This window comes from Cydia splendana, chromosome 19, assembly GCF_910591565.1.
Source record: "Cydia splendana chromosome 19, ilCydSple1.2, whole genome shotgun sequence".
NCBI lineage: Eukaryota > Metazoa > Arthropoda > Insecta > Lepidoptera > Tortricidae > Cydia > Cydia splendana.
The window spans coordinates 6,732,010-6,753,424 of NC_085978.1; the positions used below are offsets into that span (position 1 = coordinate 6,732,010).

Consider the following 21,415-nt stretch of genomic DNA (forward strand, 5'->3'; position numbering starts at 1 on the left):
AATTCACTCAATGATTTGGTTATTAAATTAAAAACAAAAATTGTCATCTAGGCTAGGCACCTTGGGTGCGTAGCCAATATGCCAATCGTTTGCGCTACGACAACGAAACGCTATCTCTGTCTCTCTATCGCACTAATATATAAGAGTGATAGAGACAGAAAGCGCTAAAAACAGCTAAATTGTCCTAATGATTTGGTTATTAAATTAAAAATAAAAATTGGCATCTTGGTTAGGCACATTGGGAGCGTAGCCAACATGCCAAACGTTCGCGCTACGACAACGAAACGCTATCTTTGTCTCTCTATCGCACTAATATGTAAGAGTGATAAGAGAAAGAAAGCGCTAAAAACAGCTAAATTGTCCTAATGATTTGGTTATTAAATTAAAAACAAAAATTGGCATCTTGGCTAGGCACATTGGGAGCGTAGCCAACATGCCAAACGTTCTCGCTACGACAACGAAACGCTATCTTTGTCTCTCTATCTCGCAAATATGTAACAGTGATAGAGAAAGAAAGCGCTTCATTGTTGGAGCCCAAGCGATTGGCATATTGGCTAGGCCCCCAGAACAGCTTAATTTACCTAATGATTTGGTTATAAGAATAAAAACAAAAATTGGCATCTTGGCTAGGCACATTGGGAGCGTAGCCAACACGCCAAACGTTTGCGCTACGACAACGAAATGCTATATTTGTCTCTCTATCGCACTAATATGTAAGAGTGATAGAGACAGAAAGCGCTTCGTTGTTGGAGCGCAAGCGATTGGCATGTTGGCTAGGCCCCCAGAACAGCTAAATTTACCTAATGATTCGGTTATTAAAATAAAAACAAAAATTGGCATCTTGACTAGGCACATTGGGAGCGTAGCCAACATGTCAAACGTTTGCGCTACGACAACGAAACGCTATCTGTCTCTCTATCGCACTAATATGTAAGAGTGATAGAGAGAGACTATGCGCAACTCTACGGAGGGTCAACGTTTGGTATGTTGGCTAAGCATCCTGATCGGATGATAGAACTAGATAGTGTATAGCGGAACTCTTCAATGTGTACTATACCTAAACTATAGTAACAAATATCAAATCAATCCGACTTTTAAATAGAAGGGTGAAAATCAACTTACAAAATATAACCGATTGTACTACAAAAATTAACTTAATTCTAAATAACATTTTAATTGAATAAAACCTTAGTTAGAATAGGCCCACTTCTAGAATAATTATTCTGTTTTTTATTCCGCATTTAAAATAAGAGTCACATGATTTATTCACCTTAATTTTATTCTAAAATAACTAGTGCAAGAATAATTCTAATTCAAATCGATTTGAATAAGAATAAAATTTCTGTTTTTATTCTTATTCAAGTTAATTTTTGCCCAACTCTGGCGGCGGGCTACAAATTTGAAGTAATACTTTTCAGAATAAAAATGACAGACTAAATTGTAATTTTTTTATTTAAGGCCAATGCGGAGAAGACCGATATGTTTAGGTGGGAAGACTGTCATACGTCGCTCAGACACATTCAGAAAGGAATAGAGTATGGGGTGTACAAACGTAAGAGTTAGAAACGACGAAATACTATGTGCGGTCTTACCTTAATAAACGATCTTCGCCACATTAACCTTAGTGCAAATCACTCTGTGATTGTAAAGGGCAAAATAGTGTCTTCGGTGCACCAAACACGAGCTGAATTTATCAGAAATTCAGGAACATAGTTCATAAATTAGGTACATTTTTAATTTCGAATATGATGAATATGATGATGAATGATGTTCCTAGGTTTAGGAATTAGAGGGATCAAAATGTCTAGGTCTCTGTTCGGGGCGAGCTATATACCAATAGTTAATAAAACACTACACAATTGATCAAGAATATATTACTCTTAAATTATCAAAATACGTTACAACCTAAAATTGATTTTATCAAAATTAAAATACGTATAAATCCATAAATAAATACCAACTGTAACATTTATAGTTATTTCACTGTATATAAATAAATCGATGGTTATACCAAATGTTCTATATAATCTCAACATCAATTTTTCTAAAATTTTATACCCATAACAACGTGAGACATTTTACTTAACTACATACATGAAGCAATTTCAATAATACGGTGATTCTACACACTAATCTCAAATTGATAATACATGTGATCTACAGCTTATTCCCAAAAGGACAACATCTCATTATGAAGCAGGTTAAATTATTCGAGTAAGCTTAAACTAAGTTTACGCTTAAAAATGACTTTTCGCGCCAATTTGCCGGCCGGCCATTTTGAAAATGGCGGTAAAAGTAATGTCATGCGCTCTATGGCATTTGGAATAAGGATTCAGCTATCGTTGAATCTATTTAAAACCGGTATTTTATAAGCCGGTTGAAATTGATATTTTTTTGTTTTTTTAATAGGCATGGTTGGCGACGAAAAGTCCAGAATCGCCGCTCGCACCTGTAACTGATCCAGCCACGTATTTGCCTTGAGACGCCTGTCCGTTGGCCTGAAAACAAAAAAAAAGACGTTAATATAGTTTGGAAAATGTCACTTGACTGAAATAGGGTCATAGTTTATTTTTCTTACGCTAATATTTATCATCACATCATCAGACTTATTAACATTTTCTACTGTCGCTGAAAAAATTGGCCAGCAGCAATGGATCACTTTGTAAGAATATACAAAGTGATCAATTTTTAATGTCATAAAATAGTGTAAGTTGGGTAAGTATTTATTGAAATCTGAGTTGAATCAAGTTCCTATTTAAAACAATAAAAACGCCCTTGATAAAGAATATTTGAGATATGTATTCGTATAGATCTTGTTTTTTCACATTATCATCAACTGATAAGAATGATATTTTCGTAGACAACTTGAGACAAACATACATTTGACAGTTAATCATAGCGTTTAAACAAACAAATGAAATAGTGCGATAACATTATTTAGACGTTTTTCCTATTTAAATCGTGGTGGTATTTCGGTATCGTTAATTCGGTTTGTAATGTTGGCTAAACTGGTTTTGCATGGTAATTTATTCAGTACGCGAAGTGAATGACCGATAATTAGTATTGTTCCTCGTTAATGGGTTGGTTTATTTATAGTCTGTCAAGCCAATTGCGTCAGTAGAAAAAAAGGCAAATTTAAAAAAAAAATGCGCAAAAGGGTAGTTCTGCCATAGAAGATTTGAATTTCGCGGCTTTTCCTACTGACAAATTTGTTTGACCTGCTATATTTTGAATATACTAGTTTTTTTTCTCTGCACGATATGGATTGGAACATGCATTATAATAAGGACAAACAGGCGGGAATTTTTATTTACTTTCTACATCGAAAGGCTGATCAGCCTTATTTCTGTTTTTTTGTGCGAGAGAGTGGATGGATAGCAAATACTGTACAATTAACTGTGTGCATAATAATATCCATATTTATTTTCAAGGTTGTACAGATGTATACATTTATAGTGCATAATTATTTTCTATCGTATTTTCTCAGAAAGGTTCATATATTTGTCATGATAGTTCAGTCAATGTCAGTACTGTTTGTACCGAGTCTGACTGAAATAGCAAGACACTATCGTAAGTTTCCGTGAAAATACGATGGAAAATAATTCTTGCGTATTAGTTATTTATAAATTTACTTATTGTAGTTGTTTTGCATGCATGATCTTTTGATGTGACAAGTACAGTCGGCAGCAGGAGTAGGTACCTAAACAGGCGAAGAGTAGAGTCCGTCTAAACTAACTTTGCACCGATTTGAATTAAACATAGTGAGGGAGTGACATTATAAACGGCATATTTTCATAGAGCACTGACATTAATGATAACATTGTCACTTTGTCATAGCAAATGTCATATAAATATAGAGTTAGTTTAATACGGCTCTAGAAAATTTACTGCACACAATTTTATTTTGAGGGACAGTAAGATTGTATGCAGAGGGCCTGCCGTGATCCACGAACGAAGTTTTGCCTCTCTATCACACTTGTAAATACATACGTAAGTGCGACAGAGAGGCAAAACTTCGTTCGTGGTTCGCAGTAGGCCCTCTGATCATACACGTCGCCTGCTCTACTACTTCTGCGCCGGAACGTATTAACTGACGTGGTTACAAAGGATCTTATCAATAAAAATATTAATTAAAAATAAAGGAAAACGAAACATACAGTGTAAATAAGTTTATTATTAAAATAACAAAACAAAATGCAGGCAATATTAGAGGCAGTGCTATAGTGAATATAGGTAATTACATGATTCTTAAATGCATAAAATTGGGATAAGAAAATAATTGTTTTCAAATCAATAATAATGTTGGCCTGGGTATCCGCAAAATTTCCAGTGTGTCGCTGCCTGCCTTCTTGTCCTCGGTGCATAGTGCTCAAAACCTGATTGGAGGCATTTTATCTCGCTCTCTCGGGGCCATAGAGGCAGCACATTGCACCGAGGCCAAGAATGTTTGGTCACTAACCTGCAGCAACACGGACCCGCCTGCCAATCCATGCTCGCAGAGGCAATGGGACGAGCCGCTCTGCCGTCTAGTACGGAATAATCTCGTTGATACGTCAACTAGTACGGCAGACCGAGCTCGTCTTCTTGCCACTGCGGAGTGGGAGTCGGGTCTGTGGCTACAAGCCCTACCCTCTCCATTCATAGGGACCCTATTGGACAACACCACCTTCAGACTGGCGACTTGTTTGCGCATAGGGACTGTAACAAACGTCCCCCATCACTGCCGTTGTGGTGCCATGGTGGACAAATTTGGACATCATGGGCTTTCCTGCGGCAGAAGCGCCGGACGCATACCCAGACACGCCAGCATCAACGACGTCATCCGAAGGGCCTTTGTCAGCATCAAAGTCCCGGCCATACTCGAGCCCGTCGGTTTGGCTAGGGACGATGGCAAGAGGCCCGACGGTATGACGTTGGTGCCTTGGAAGATGGGACGGCCTCTAGTCTGGGATGCCACATGTGTTGACACCCTCGCGCCGTCCCACCTTCCGGGCACCAGCAGAGATGCTGGTCATGCCGCGTCCATGGCAGAAGACCTCAAACGCCGCAAATATGCCACCCTTGGCAGTAGTTATATTTTTGAGGCGTTTGGGGTCGAAACGCTGGGGCCGTGGGGGCCAAGCGCGCGCCGTATATACAGGGCCTTAGCGGAGCGCCTTATAGATGCCGCAGGGGACCAGAGGGCTGGCCTGTATTTTGCTCAACGCGTTAGTATTGCCATACAACGTGGCAATGCGGCCAGCCTTCTGGGCACACTGCCCATCGGCAGTGACTTGGGGGACGTTTTTTATTTATAGGCGTTTTATTTTAAGTTTATTTAGTTTAGAGATAGTTTGTATTATTATTTTTAAGCTAATTTAATGTTTTATATTTATTTAATAGTGTTGTAATAAATCTTTCCCCCCATTGTCATTTGATTTCGAATAAAACGTCATCTCGACTGATGGGGTCAAATCAAATAATAATGTTCCAGGTACATAAATATTTCAGTCTATTTAGCATTCATTCAAATAAATCTTTTCTAATATGTCATGTCAATGTCAATTCATTTTTCCTTGTTTACATCATAACATTAAATACAGACTAGATAACCAATAAAATTCGGGATTCGATTTGTGCGCAGTAAACGTCATAATTGAAGGACATAAAAATGCGATATTTAAAAAAAATCTTAATAGGCATGCGCCTTAATAAAGTTAGATTTGCTTGCGGCCAAAGATGGAATGGACCCGGCTACATACTTGCCGGTAGCCGCCTGACCGTTAGCCTATAAAAAAAAATTTGGCAGAAGAATGACATTCCCATTTTAAATATAGAATTTGAATATAAACGAGTATAGAGTTTAAATTTAGAATAATGCGTTCCATTTCAACGAAAGAAAAGTGAAGATTGATGTTGAGCGGCGTCGGTGCGTAGCGGCGTCAGGGCAACGTGCAAAAAAATAAAAAAACAGACAACTTAATTAGTATGAATTAATACAAAACAAATGATAATCTACTATAATAAACTAGCTTTACTATTGGCAACTTATATTCAACGCATTATAACGATGTTATTAAAGTGAGTGCCAATAATAGACTTGTTTACTAAAACGGCTATGTTATTCAAATGATACAACAATGCGAAGTGAATAATAAGTTGAGCAAAATATACAAAAATACAGTCGAAAGTTTTAAGAGCCCATCAACGTGCACACTAGCGCCACTGCTAAATAATCGTGATTATTTAAATTTAACGACAGGAATTTAAAATTTTGAATACATGAAACTAGTTTTTATGTTGCTGGATTCGTCAATCTATGCGTCCAAAGTTAAAAGGGCCGTTTTTGTTTTGAGTTCATAGATCGACGAATCCAGCATCAAAAGGTACTTAAATACACAATATAGTCCGTAGCGGCCACCTTTTTAGGGTTCCGTACCCAAAGGGTAAAACGGGACCCTATTACTAAGACTCCGCTGTCCGTCCGTCCGTCAGTCCGTCCGTCCGTCTGTCACCAGGCTGTATCTCACGAACCGTGATAGCTAGACAGTTGAAATTTTCACAGATGATGTATTTCTGTTGCCGCTATAACAACAAATACTAAAAACAGAATAAAATAAATTTAAGTGGGGCTCCCATACAACAAACGTGATTTTTGACCGAAGTTAAGCAACGTCGGGCGGGGTCAGTACTTGGATGGGTGACCTTTTTTTTTTGCCGTTTTTTGCATTATGGTACGGAACCCTTCGTGCGCGAGTCCGACTCTCACTTGCCCGATTTTCTTAAATACCTGGCGTTAAATTTAAATAATCACGATTATTTAGCAGTGGCGCTAGTATGCACGTTGATGGGCTCTTAATTTATAAATGACCCATTTTGTACCGTGTCACAGTGATAATAGTTTGAGGTCTCTAACGACTTTCATATTGATTGTCACTGTGGCAAAGTACGAAATGGGTCATAAATTAATACTTTCGACCGTACTTCAGCATTGGCTACGTGCGCAACGGTAGAGGTTTTGGCACTCTGATAGGACATTATTTCAGCCACTTGATTGACTCTACCCGTATCTAGCACATAGCAAATCATACTTTGAAAAAAACTCGTATCTTGTTTGGTCAATCAATAGAAAAAATGTGGTATCTATGTATGGGATGCATACGGAATACTGCCTTTCACTTCAAGTAGTAATGTCAGATACAAGATTTTTTCAAATTAGTGACGAAATACATGATGTAGTTAACCCTTTAACAGTTTGACATTTCATTTCAAATCTGTATTCTTTTGTAATAAATGCGTTTAGTTTTATGTCGACCGTTATAGGGTTAAGTTAAGATTTACTAGTAACACAAACAACTTGTTTAAACACACATGAAATAATTACAAAGACGGACAACTGAGGGGTTAATGTAGTTAATACTCACTAATAATAATAAAGATTATCCTACTGAGAATAAGAGAGTCAAGTATAGAATGTGTCATATTTTTGCCCACCATTTAGAAGTCAATGAGTTCAGTACATTCAGCAGCAGAAGTTGCTAAGCGGGCGAGGTGTTCAAAATGATCTTTACGCGACTTTATTGTTAAGAGAATAACAGCGTGTCAAGGTAATTTTGAACAACTCGCCTGCTCAGCAACTTCTGCTGCTGAATGTACGTGACCCAGAATTTATTGATATTAAACTAGTCTTAAAATTGACTTCTAATTGGTTATACTAATCACTAAAATTTGCACAGAAAACAAGTGAGGGTGCCTTTGGGTGGTATTCCATCTTTCCAATTTGTTTGTCCAATCTCATTGCGACTCACTGTCTCATTAAGCAAAATGTGAGACAAAATACACATTGGACAAATAAATTAGGCAGGTGGAATACCACCCCTTAAGCACGAAGTAAAAGCTGAAGTATATTAGTAAACAGTGAAGGACAAACACAAATGTTGGCTAGTTTTGTGAGTTGATACCAGTTTACTTTAATAAATACTTACCTTACTTCGATACAGATTAAGTTATTTTTAAAGAAATATCCACCACCATTTCTGTTTTCTTAGTCCGATAAAATCTAAGGGCATAAATAAAGTTTCGCATATAACGTACATGACGCAACATTAACATATATTTTGATTTGTATCTTTGCCTATTTTACCAAAAAAAAACATGATATTTATGGAATCTATCGTTTCAATAACACCGTTCGTACATGACGACCCTGCCAAGGACCTATCGCTCATATACCACCCGTTCCTGTACTCCTGGTATATACTCATTATAACACGGGTGAGCAGCTCCTGCTGACCAGCCAACACTCCAGCTTGCCGCCACAGGCGCGGAGTGCGGAGGCCTATAGCGCGCGCTCGTAGCTGAGCCGTCAGGGCTCAGCCGCTCGAGTTAGACAATGATGCTATACTTGGTCAAACAAATCTCGTCAGTAGAAAAAGGCGCGAAATTCAAATTTTCTATGGGACAATAAACCTTCGCGCCTACATTTTTTAAATTTGGCGCCTTTTTCTACTGACAAGATTCGCTTGACCATCTATATATACCACACATTTCTGTACTCCTGGTATACACAGACACCTTAGCGCGGCCAAAAAGTTCCTGAGGGTCTACCGCGAACACCAAAGTTCACAAATTGCGGGCATCTGTCTCTTTTACTCCAAAGGGCGTAATTGTGACAGAGAAAGATGCCCGCTATTTCCGAATTTCGATGTTCACGGTAGGCCCTGTGTTATTCAGCCAACACGTTCTCCTTGCACTGAAGCTTGCAAAGCCCGCCAGTAGCTGAACTTCAGGGCCCAGAACCGCTTGAATTCTACCATGCTGGCGTTCAAGTTCTCTCACTATGACGCTCATATACCACTGTTCCTGTACTCCTGGTACATCACACCCACCTTAGCACGGTTGAGCAGCTCCTGCTGTCCAGCCAGCACGTTCTCCTGCTTGCCGCCCCAGGCGCGCAGCACGAAGGCCTGCAGGGCGCGCCCGTAGCTGAACGTCAGGGCCCAGGGCCGCTTGAATTCGACCATGCTGATGGTGTTCAGGTTCTCTCGCTCATATACCACCTGTTCATGTACTCCTGGTACATCACACCCACCTTAGCACGGTTGAGCAGCTCCTGTTGTCCAGCCAGCACGTTCTCCTGCTTGCCGCCCCAGGCGCGGAGCACGGAGGCCTGCAGCGCGCGGCCGTAGCTGAAGGTGAGGGACCAGGGCCGCTTCAACTCCACCGTGTTGATGGCGTTCAGGTTCACGGAGGCTTCTTCCTCGGACTGGCCGCCGGAGAGGAATGTGACGCCTGGAATATACCAAGTTGCTTTTTGGAAATTGTGTTTTTGGAAGGTGTTGTTGAAGAAATGCAAGTTGGTTGTTGTCAGGTGGCATAATTTGGCAGTTAGAAAATAATAGAATAGCCAATAGTCTCCTTTTCCGAGTCGTAGGGAAAGAAAATAAACTTTTTTTTTATATTTCAGTTGTAAAAGTCTATTGTAAGGCAAATGAATTCCAAATTTATTTTTATATCGACTCGAACATAACACGTGAAACTACATGTCACATTTTATATTATCGTATAAACGCCTCAAATTTCACGCTTTCCGCCTGATGTTGCATAGGTATCCAAGTATCAAGGTACATATTTGTTGGATGGAACCATATTATTTTATTTTGATTATACGCCCTAGAAACAACGTGTGCACCTATTTATAATATTATATACAGTACAGAATATATTATATATATCTGGTGCTCCATTACGACACCCTGTACTAAAATAAGCATATTACGTAACTACGACGAAAATTTAAAGGGCCATATGTACTATAAAACGTTGTACGATACACGTGCGAATGTGTAATTCGCACTTGTATCGTAAATAACTAATTTACCGGGAACGGCAGCGGGCACGGTCCGCAGCAGAGCGGTGACGGTGGCGCTGCCGATGTCGGAGGCGGTGTAAGTCTTCTTGCACGACTGGCCGGCGGTCACCTGAACCAAAGAGAATAGTTATAGAGGGGTCCTGTCATAGTAAATTTTGTAGTCACAGTAAATATACTGCCATCTATCGGCACACCACTAAAACTCGAAATGAAAACGTATATAATTATCAAAAAAAATTATATAATGGATAAATTATTTTATTATTTTTATATCATTTTGAACCATGTTCATTCACTGATACCCATGTGTTAAAATTGTTAAATATGAAACGGTGTCGACAACGCCATCTAGCCGAGCATAGGTCAAAGGTGTGTGCGCCATCTATCCGAGAATGACTTTCTCTTAATTTCCGAGGCACGTTTTTTCCTTAGACTTTATTCATCTTATACGGATTTACATATGTCTTTTCCTGAACACAAATCAAATATTACAATCTTTTTTAGGGTTCCGTACAAAGGGTAAAAACGGGGCCCTATTACAAAGACTCCACAGTCCGTCTGTCTGTCTGTCTGTCAGTCACCAGACTGTGCCTATCTCATGAACCGTGAAAGCCAGACAGTTGAAATTTTCACATTTGATGTATTTCTGTTGCCGCTATAACAGCAAATACTAAAAAGTACGGAACCCTCGGTGGGAGAGTCCGACTCGCACTTGTCCGGTTTTTTAGTTAATATTAACTAAAAAACCTTGTATTATTACGAGATTTTTGTGTGATGGATCCTTTTTCCTGTTACGTCCGATTCTAATAACCTGTTGCATGTGTGCAGATTATTTCTATATGTAAACATCTTCCATAGTTTTGTGAGTAAATTTCATCAGAGTAAAAAATAAATTACGTTTATTACTACAACAGAAATTGCGCTATATTTATTTCGAAACTTTTTTTCTTGAGTATTGACAATGCAAACCCTATCGCGCTGACATTTCATCCAGTGCAAGAGCTTACCATGTTAGGCTTGAGGAGTGTTCCCTCGAGGTAGACGTGGTGGTCATTGAGCGCCTTGTACACGGCGGCCAGAACGGTCTCGGTCACCTTCTGCGCGCGGTCCAGGTCGTGCTCGCCTGGTAACATATTTTTATTTAAGTGAGGTATAAACAGTGAGGAAAACTCTTGGAAAATAATGGAAAAAATTCCATTTAATTTCTTAAGAAAAGTTAGACTAGACATTATTTGGCTCACCATCGGGCAACACCTCGGGCTCCATAATGGGCACGATGCGCTGGCTCTGGCGGATGGACGCATAGCGGGCCAGTAGGCGTTCTCCTGAATGACCTGGTAGGAAGGGGTGTCACGGCCGATCTACGCCACTTGGCGAAGTGGCAGCCTTCCTTACACTAGACATTATTTGACTCACCATCGGGCAACACCTCGGGCTCCACAATGGGCACGATGCGCTGGCTCTGGCAGATGGACGCATAGCGGGCCAGTACGGTGGCGTTCTGCTGAATGGCCTGGTAGGACGGCGTGTTACGGCCGATCTACGCCACTTGGCGAAGTGGCAGCCTTCCTTACGCTAGACACTATTAGACTCACCATCGGGCAACACCTTGGGCTCCACAATGGGCACGATGCGCTGGCTCTGGCAGATGGACGCATAGCGGGCCAGTACGGTGGCGTTCTCCTGGATGGCCTGGTAGGACGGAGTGTTACGGCCGAACTACGCCACTTGGCGAAGTGGCAGCCTTCCTTACGCTAGACACTATTAGACTCACCATCGGGCAACACCTACGGCTCCACAATGGGCACGATGCGCTGGCTCTGGCAGATGGACGCATAGCGGGCCAGTACGGTGGCGTTCTCCTGAATGGCCTGGTAGGACGGCGTGTTACGGCCGATTTACGCCACTTGGCAAAGTGGCAGCCTTCCTTACACTAGACACTATTTGACTCACCATCGGGCAACACCTCGGGCTCCACAATGGGCACGATGCGCTGGCTCTGGCAGATGGACGCATAGCGGGCCAGTACGGTGGCGTTCTCCTGAATGGCCTGGTAGGAAGGCGTGTTACGGCCGATCTTCAGCACGCAACGCCACTTGGCGAAGTGGCAACCGTCCTTCTTGTACTGGGCGCAGCGCTGAGCCAAGTCATCGAGACCTGAAATTATTATAACGCTATTGAAGTCTGTTTCGTGACTAAATTCTAGATCATGTATGTGCCTTATGTTTTTTCTGCTGATCATTTAACCCGTAATTACCTAACCGATCAATAATATCGGTCTTTTTAAAGAGCTCCTGAACACTGAATACTAATAACAGAATTATTCTACCCTACAGAAAAAGATTCACTGAATTATTATTATTATTGATGTATTAAGCTTAAGACATTTGTCCTCGTCGTACAAAGCCATTTGCTTTAGCTGTCTAACTCGGGGTAACGATTTTTTCTTAGATTTTGTTATCTACGGTAATGTTTCAGTTTTTTCTAATGATGTAACCATAACCAGTCAATATTAACGGCGTATTTTAAAGAACCACTATTCACACAGGATTATTCTGTCCTATAGATAAGATTTGCTTATCAATCGGTATAGAGTGTAATGTCATATGTAAAGGTGTTAAATCGCATGTATTGTTTTAACGACATTACAAAGAGAGTAAGTACTTCAAAGAGCTATTACATTTAACCGCTTGCGTGATTCGCGTCACACTAAACTCATAAGCATGGTCAAATTAGGACAGCGTAGAGAGTTCAAAAATATCTTGTCAAAAAAATAAAAGTCAATACAATAAAATGGCAAATATTTTCGCGCACCTATTTACTATAATAATAAATAAATATGTAAATATGTAGTTAAATAATAAGTTTGTGTGTGTACCATCTACCATTCCATTAGTTGTAAGATTAAAATGTGTCACTAACGAAATTTATCCTTTGTTGGTCTTGAATAAAATTAATTTATAATTAATAATTTAGTATTGATTCTCAAATTCATTCACTAAGTACCTACCTAAGTAAATATTTTACCTATTCGCTAAAGTTATTTTTGTCAAAATGTCAAGAACTGTTTATCGATCCTACAAACATCATTACATACATGTTTGTCAAATAAACAATCAGTTTTCCTTTTGCCACAGTAAATACGAACCACTCATTATTTCCATAATTACATAACACGTTATCATAGTGAACTATGACACTATTATCTTTCTGAGATATGTGGTCGAGCCTCCACAGAAATCGAGTTATTAACACACCTACACAGCGACGAAAATATCCAAAAAAGTAGGTATCATCAATAATAACTGCTTTTTATTTTATCGCTAAGTTGAGTTCGCATTTGAACTTGTTTTTGCACATTTAATCTAGTATATATATTTTATAAAAATAGAATACTGATACAATGAATGATGAAAAAGTAGCTCAAATTACAACACCATTTCACAGACTTAGAAACGTTGACATATAAGCATGGACATCATCACATCAATACTATATTGCTAGCATGCTGGCTCAATATTACACAGGGTGCTATGTTTCACTTTTATCGAACTGAAATTTGAACATTGTCATATTGACATTAAGTCGAATTTCAACTGTCTTGTAAATGTAACATAGAACCCTGTAATATTGGGCCAGCGATATCTGTTTAAGTTCGTTGAAATTGATAAGTTTCTTGACTACTTATTCACCTTCATAGATATTTATTGAATGACCTTATGAGGTGACTATCAAATCTCACAAAAAAAGAGGTTTATAAAAATCAACCTTATTTAGGTATTGATATGGTTCACTATGGCTATGAACTTGTGGTGGTAATTAGTAAGTTATGATTGTCATCTGATGAAATACTACAATGATGTCTGTACGACACACCGTCGTGGCGTAAGATCCCACGGCGTAGTTGACAAACTGATGGTTTGTATACATCGTAGACTTTGGACACTTGTATAATTCATATTTCCTATCACATCGCATGCTTTCAATTTAAAATGAATTGAAATATTACGAAACTCCTGGCCAAGGTGCCCTTGCAGAGGTAGATAATCTCATTTCACCGATGCATGTGTTCAGACACAGGGTCAATAAAGAGGATTTCAAGGGCAAGACTGAAACAGCGATGTCGCAATGACCTCTCAAGGTTAAACTGTAGAAAACTTCAAAATTACCAGATAATCTAGGAAAATAACAGGGAATCATATGTCAGAAATTTCGCAAAATTAAACCTTATCACTTTGCAATAGTTCAAAGTCATTGAGGGAAATATGTTCCCTGCCTTACGAAATGATTATCATCATCATACCTATCAACAGCATCTCCACAACGACCACTTACAAAAGTTTTACAGCGATTTTGTGTACTATTATACCTTTCTGTCCCAACGGTTCTCGCAATACGCCCTGTGGGCTTAGCACAGGAGCGCCGCGACAGTATCTCACCCGCGAGATAGACTTCCCGTCCCTCTGTAATTAATACAGTTAGAGAAAGACGAGTAGTAGTACTATCTCGCGCGCGAGATACTGTCGCGGCGCTCCGTTGCTAAACCCACTGTAATACAAAGTACCAGACTATCATAAAATCAAGGAGCTCACCCTGAGTGGTGCACTCGTCCTCAGAGCCGAACAACGGGACGACGCCTTTGTCGACCTTGATGCCGGGGATGATGCCACGCTTCTCCAGCAGGTTCACCAGGGGAGTGCCGTCGTCGGCTTTCTGGTACAGCGTCTCGTGGAACAGGATCACGCCGGAGATGTTCTCGGAGATGGCCTGTGGGAATAAAAGGTTGTAAGCGATATTATTCTTGGATATGTGAAGGAAAGAAAAGGAGGAAGGAAAGGTAGGCCAAATTACTGGTGCAGGCCGGGTTGCAGGCAGCAGTGTTGTCACATCTACCAATTTTTAGGTAGATCTGCCTATTTTACCTGCGTCCTACCTATCTACCACCTTCGACGTCAAATCTACCTATTTTTATCAAAATATTACGGTATAAGCAATTTTCCTCCATGCGTGTAACAAAACGTTACTTACGCGGCAAATTTGAAAAATGTAGGCGCGAAGGGATATCGTCTCATAGAAAATTTGAATTTCGTGCCTTTTTCTACTGACAAGATTTGCTTGATTAGCTTGTTCATAAATATTTTTAATACATTTTTAATAATTGTACTCTGACAAGCTAGCGTTTCAGTAGAAAAATGGGGCAAATTTAAAAATATAAGCAAGAAGGATCGATATTTCATACAAATTTTGAATTTCGCGCCTTTTTTTTCTGACTAAAGCTAAGTACCTATTTTTCATTTTAAATTCTACCTATTTCTACCAATTTTTGCATCGTGTTCTACCACTTAGACAAAATTGTATGTGACAACACTGGCAGGCAGACCGAAAAGGACACGGCGGGACAACTTGGACGCATTCTATCAGGATTGGCGGGAAACTACAAACGACAGGGTCGAGTGGAAGAAGCGAGGGGAGGCTTTTGCTCAGTTATGGCACACAAAATTAAGCTTATAATAAAAAAGTCAAGAGTGATTGCAGTAATAGTAGTTTATGTGACTGCATACGCTTCCGTACCGATGGCAGTGTTTTTAACTTGGCCAGATTTAGGGCGAGAACGAAGGTTTCACATGCATTGATCACAGATATCATGTATGCTGACGACCTGTGCTTTCTTGCAGAATCCCCAGATGGCCTGCAACAGTTGATGTCTGTTTTTCACCAGGCCTGCTGCAAGTTCGGCCTCAAAATTAGTGTTAAAAAGACGGAGGTGTTGTCTTTGGACTCACATGGTCACGAGACACTAGCCGTACAGCTTGGTGAGGACGTGCTGAAGCAGGTCAACAAATGGCGGTATCTGGGAAGCACTATAACCTCGAAGTGTGACCTTGACGCTGAGATCAACAGCAAGATGCAGCTGCAGCGTTTGGAAAACTGTGTTCCAAGGTCTACTGCTCGCACGACCTAAAACTGGCCACCAAAATTTCGGTCTACATGGCGATCGCGCTGCCAAACCTTTTATATTCTTCCGAGACGTGGTGCGTGTACCGTCATCATATTCGTACCTTAGACCAGTTCCACCTCAAGTGCCTACGTAAGATTATGAACATCAAGTGGTCTGACCGAGTGCGAAATACCGAAGTTCTGCGACGCGCCAAGGTCGGTGGACTAGAGGCTTACCTAATGCGTCGTCAGCTTCGGTGGTGCGGTCACGTATCGCGTATGGCGGAGGAGAGAGTGGCGAAGCGCATCTTTTTTTCTGAACTAGAGGAGGGTAAGCGGAAACTTGGCGGGAAACTCCTCCGATACAAAGATGTTCAGAAACGGCACATGAAAAGATGCAACATCGAGCCCTCTCAGTGGGAAGCTTTGGCAGCACAGCGTCCTGAGTGGCGCAGGCTGGTGCATGACAAAGTGCGCGATTTCGTAAAGTTGACCTCGACGTTAAGCGCGATGAGCTGAAAGCACGCCAGCCTGCTTCCATTCACTACCACTATGTGGCTGGTGTTCTCACGTGCCCTCAATGTGCGCGGGGGTTCACCTCAAAGATCGGCTACGTCAGCCATATTCGGGCGCACGAGCGCCGAGCTAACTAGGAGTCGAAGTGGTCGCCTTGGTCGAAACCGGCCGGAAGGATCATCACATAATGAAAGGCATTAAAATACGTGTGGGTTTATGAAACGAATGAAATGAGTTTCATAATAGTTACACACGAGTGTTTTAATGCCTAATTATGTACAGTTACATACACTGCTTTATCTACACACATATTATAAACTTTCTATGATATATTCACCAACCTCATATTACAGCCGACATTGGGGCACTTTCCTCTCTGGCGGAACTCGCGGATATGAGCTGGCGTCTCCGAAATATCTTTATCGCACATTTTACACGAAACTTTTGTTATAGTTACTTTAAAAACAACAAAACAAATTATTTTTTACTTACAAATTAATTAAAATATAAACTGTACGTCAAATGGCGGCAAAAGAAAACTTTTTTCACGCATGTCACGCATCCGAAGTTTTTTTTTTAATTCAGAGACAAACTAGAGTCGGGGTCGATTACCATATCGTCCGATACCAACTTACATGCGGGATTGGCAATATTGTATGCAATTGTCATTTGATTTCGAATAAAACGTCATCTCGACTGATATTAGAATAGGGGTCAAATCAAATTGCTTTTTTTATTCAGAGATGTTCGAAATGTAAAATGCATTACCAAATCGATTTTGATATAGTAATGAAGCTATTACCACATTTTCACAGATAAGAAATTTGCTGTAACAAAACAGTTTATCGTAATGTGGGCCATTATTTACGGATTTTGAAGGCGTCATAGAGAGTTTATGATATGTGTGTAGATAAAGCAGTGTATGTAACTGTACATAATTAGGCATTAAAACACTCGTGTGATAGTATTATGAAACTCATTTCATTCGTTACCTACCAGAGTTTTGGAGTGACACTATTAGGGACTGCTGCTTGTAGGCAGTCCATTCTTATGTAATGTTAATGTTTAGGTACTCAAGCCAGTATCTAACTTCGCAATTGCTGCTTTTACAATGAAATTGTAAACAAGCTACAGATAAATAACGAGTAATAAATTGACTTATTGATAAACAAGATTCATTTAAAAATGTCATCTTGACAATTTACCACCACAATTTTAACAATCTTATTTTAGCAATACCAGGCAATCAGAACCTGTTGAAAGTCTTTATTGGTCCGACCTTGGCATTAAGTTGATAAACAATAACGGCTCTCAGCCTCACGCCCATTCTGGTTTTAAAACGTGAATATTCGGTATTCCAAATAAGGTAATATTAATTAAATAAAATGGATACAAATATATAGTGGAGGTACAGCATATTTTTGTACTTTTAATTACATGCTCATGGTTTAATAGTTATTTGTACAACAAGAGATCAAAGTTTGATATTTCTTCGAGTGCTTATTTTGAGTCCCGTGCAAGCGAAAGATTCTATAATATATTATCATCAGATAATTTAGAATCTTGAGCGTAGTAAGGGATTCAAAAGCGCACGAGATGTAAATAACTTTGATCTCGTGTAGTACACAAAATTTTTCACCCTAAGCAGTGAGAACATACCTAGAGGGACAGAGATAATAGAACCCAAGTATATCGAACTTGTATTAGACCCCGCATGTTGAAATGACATTTGACTATAAAGGTCACTTGAATGTCATTTTGTCTCACTCAGTGAGCAAAATCGCATCGAGTGAGACACACTCAGTGAGCATAATGCGATTTTGCTCACTGAGTGAGACAAAATGACTCAGTGAGCAAAATCGCATTTTGCTCACTGTTTTTAAGAAGCAAAGTACCCTTGTTCGAGCTGCTGAGGTGAAAAACAGATTTTCTTGATGACTAGTAGTACTTGTACTAGCAGTAGTAGTAGGAAGCATATTAATATGTTTTTACTATTTACGACTAGATAGGTGCAGGTCGGCCTGCCTATCTGGTCGTGATCACCAATTTATCAATTACATAACTAAATGTAATGATAAGACTATTAAGATAAATGGTAATAGCTTAAATACTTCAATTTACTTTACAGCTGTTCTTGTTACAGCAAATGATCCTAAACAGACAGTGATGTGGCAGTACCATAATATTATTGTACTTACTGGCCACACCACTGTGTTAAATAATTATATAATCATAATCAACACAATTAATTAACCATTTGTGAACATTATTATAATGAAATAAGGACTACCAATGTCAGTGAAGTGCTATTAGTACAGTCAGCACTGCAAGTAGCATATAAAACAATCCACCAAACATATCTGCCATGTTCAAATACTTATAGAGATCTCAACAGTTTCCATTTAAAAGTATCTGCATCAGTTGGATAGTCCTGCACATATATCTCTCTGTTAAGCTGTCAGAGAATGTTGGATACTTTTGGCGCATAGTCTGATAAGTACTATATTTATATTAGATGTTACACTTACGGGGTCAGTGCTGAATAGCAGCTGGCGGTACTTGCGGCGGTTCTCCTCTGTGTTCTCCACGCCAATGTCCTGCAGACGCTTGCCCATGGTACCTGCACAAAAAAAAATATTTAAATCAAAGGAAGTACAAACTCTTACATATTTTTCTTTATCAAAACACAGTTATTTTCTGGTCATTGAGCTCATTGGGTTTACCAGATAACATTTGTGCCCTTGTTTTCAAGATATGTATTTATTTTTAAACTTAATACTTTAGATTATTAAGATATATTAAATAAGTAGTAAAAGAGGTAGACTTAATGCCTCAAGGCACTCTCTACCAGTCAACCATTGGGCAAAAGAGAAATGGGCGAGATAATTGGTGAAATGTCGCTGTCAAGCAATCACTAAACCTTATAAAACAAAGTCCCACACCGCGTCTGTCTGTTTTCATCACACTCGCTTAGTAAATGTGGAATTGCACGCTGGTTTAGCGGGAGTTATAGAAAAAGCGTTCTCCCTAGGGAGTTATAGAAAAAGTTTCTAGTGCCATAATTAACAGTTTTTTGTCTTTATACTTAATTTTTGTATTGCAAGTGTGATGAAAAACATTGTGTGTAACTCAAGGCATAATAATATTGCAAACTCGAGTCTATAAATCGCTCAGGCAAGCCGTCGAAACTCAAAAAGTACTGAACGGATTTACATGCGGTTTTCACCTGTCAATAAAGCGATTCTTGAGAAAGGTTTAGTTGTATAATTTGCTAACCTGTGCGAAGCAGAGGCAGGTTGCTAGTAACACCTATAATTATAACTTACCGGTGGACTCATCAGCAGCGAGGATGCCCTTGCCCGGGGCCACGATGGCCTGGGCGATCTTGCGGAGCTCCTCCTGCAGCTCAGGGGTCGGGTACTGGAAGTATGTGGTCATTGTGCCTGCAGACAAAAATTACAGTTACTACCGTCTTCCACATTGTTAACTGTACATTGTTGCGCCTTACGCCTTTTGTAATAAAGCCCACTGATGTACAGTTAGGAGTGTTGGTGTAAGTACAGATGCCAAAATGCTGAGACAAGGATAAATTCAGAGAAACCCGGATGTGTGGTGACCCAAAACTAGTCCCTCATACATTGAGGAGATTGTAAAACGAGCATTATGTAACAATTCCCAAAAACATCATGGCACATGTCCCATTTCACACCGTGTCACACTTAATGGCTTCAAACGGGGAGATGTCTCGGTGTACCGGGACATGTCTCGGTGTACCGGGACATATGGCAACCTTACCCTAAAACCAATAGGCTCTGTTCTCATTACATCAAATATAATAATTATCATTAGTAAATGACAAAACTATTAGATATCAAACAACAATTCCTATTTCTTTGATCTTTGAAAACATCAGAATCAGACTTAAACAGGCTTCAAATTGATTAGGTCCACCGATGTAGAGTTAACAGTGTGGGTGTTGGTACTCAATGATGGAGACAGTATTATTTGTAAAATAAGTTCGTTGTTTACAATCACTGTCTACAGTTTCAATAGGTATTTTCAAAAATTGAACAATGTCTCGACTTCAGTCGTTTTAGACATAACCGAGTAAAAATTGATTCAAGTAGGTTTCTATAATTCAACCCTAAAAAAATTCTGATGCCCATACCTTTGGTCCCAAACCCAGGCATCCATCCTGACGAAGGGGGACCTTTCTTTCCTTTTCCTTTCTTCTTTGGTGCCATTTTAAATTATCGTGTCAACTAACACTTAGTAAAATAATTACTTAAAGGAAAATAATATACACGACATAGTTTCAATGATTGTAAAATTTCATAAACACATAACAGACATTACTCACCATAAATAGGATCGCAATCCTCGTTGTCTTTTATTTTTGATTCAAGTTTCGAAAATCAAACAAATCAATCAATGTCACCATTTTGACATTGCACAATTTTTAAAATTATGATAAATTAGGGATGTGCTATTTCAACCCAGATAGAAAAAAAACCGTAAAACCGATTTACCGTAAATTATTTACTTGTATTATTTTTTGAGTCAGTTTAATAACTAAAGATTTAAATTGTTTTTAGGTAGGTACCTACGCATGATCTTATCAGAAACAAATGAGATTCTAATAAGATTAGGTATTTCACTAAACAAAAACGCAGTGTTCAAAAATGAAATAAAGGGCGATTAAAAAACGAATAGTAATATAACCTACCTACCAACTACTTTCTTAATCCCACATAACTGAATCCCAGATTACACCAGATAAAACTTATTAAAAGGTGACCTTCAAAGGTCACTGAAAACGAGGCGTCACAGGCGTGCTTGTATTCATGTAGGCATACCTAAAGACAGCTATAGAAATACAGTGAAAATAACAAGAACTATTTTAAGACTACTTGCGTTCATTTCATTCATAATTGTGCAGCTGCATTTTGCATTGCATGTAGGTATACTTCTTGAAGCACCGACTAAAGTCAATAACCTCAACAAGGTTTACACAGGTTTGTAAAAGCTTCACATCTTAAAATCCTATTTTATAAAACAAGTTATGCTACAAATTTTGCATTGCGCATTAAATAATAAAATGTATTAATATCA

General features: G+C 39.3%; 1 protein-coding gene across 2 annotated transcripts; it reads right to left on the minus strand.

Annotated features, from left to right (window-relative positions):
• Positions 1–1,858: 1,858 nt before the first annotated feature.
• Positions 1,859–20,651, minus strand: LOC134800284 (fructose-bisphosphate aldolase). Of its 2 annotated transcripts, XM_063772795.1 has the most exons (10): positions 20,472–20,651; positions 19,630–19,746; positions 18,832–18,923; positions 14,443–14,617; positions 11,804–12,007; positions 10,858–10,973; positions 9,860–9,959; positions 9,071–9,270; positions 5,687–5,767; positions 1,859–2,498 (listed from the first exon to the last, which is right to left on the minus strand). In XM_063772795.1, the coding sequence occupies exons 1-10, from the start codon at positions 20,545–20,547 to the stop codon at positions 2,403–2,405; spliced, it is 1,257 nt and encodes a 418-aa protein (XP_063628865.1). In that variant the 5' UTR covers positions 20,548–20,651; the 3' UTR covers positions 1,859–2,402. The 2 variants fall into 2 exon arrangements, with proteins under 2 accessions (XP_063628865.1, XP_063628864.1); XM_063772794.1 differs by lacking the exon at positions 5,687–5,767 and having other exon boundaries at positions 20,472–20,649.
• Positions 20,652–21,415: the final 764 nt, after the last annotated feature.

What these genes read in the sequence shown, in the direction of transcription:
- LOC134800284 (XM_063772795.1), bottom strand. Translation starts at nt 20,547, where the DNA reads ATGGCACCAAAGAAGAAAGGAAAAGGAAAGAAAGGTCCCCCTTCGTCA. An exon ending in GGACGAGTGCACCACTCAGG is followed by an intron (nt 12,008 to 14,442) that starts GTGAGCTCCTTG and finishes TAATAATTTCAG; the next exon opens with GTCTCGATGACTTGGCTCAG. An exon ending in GCAAATCTAACTTTATTAAG is followed by an intron (nt 2,499 to 5,686) that starts GCGCATGCCTAT and finishes TTTTGTTTTCAG; the next exon opens with GCCAACGGACAGGCGTCTCA.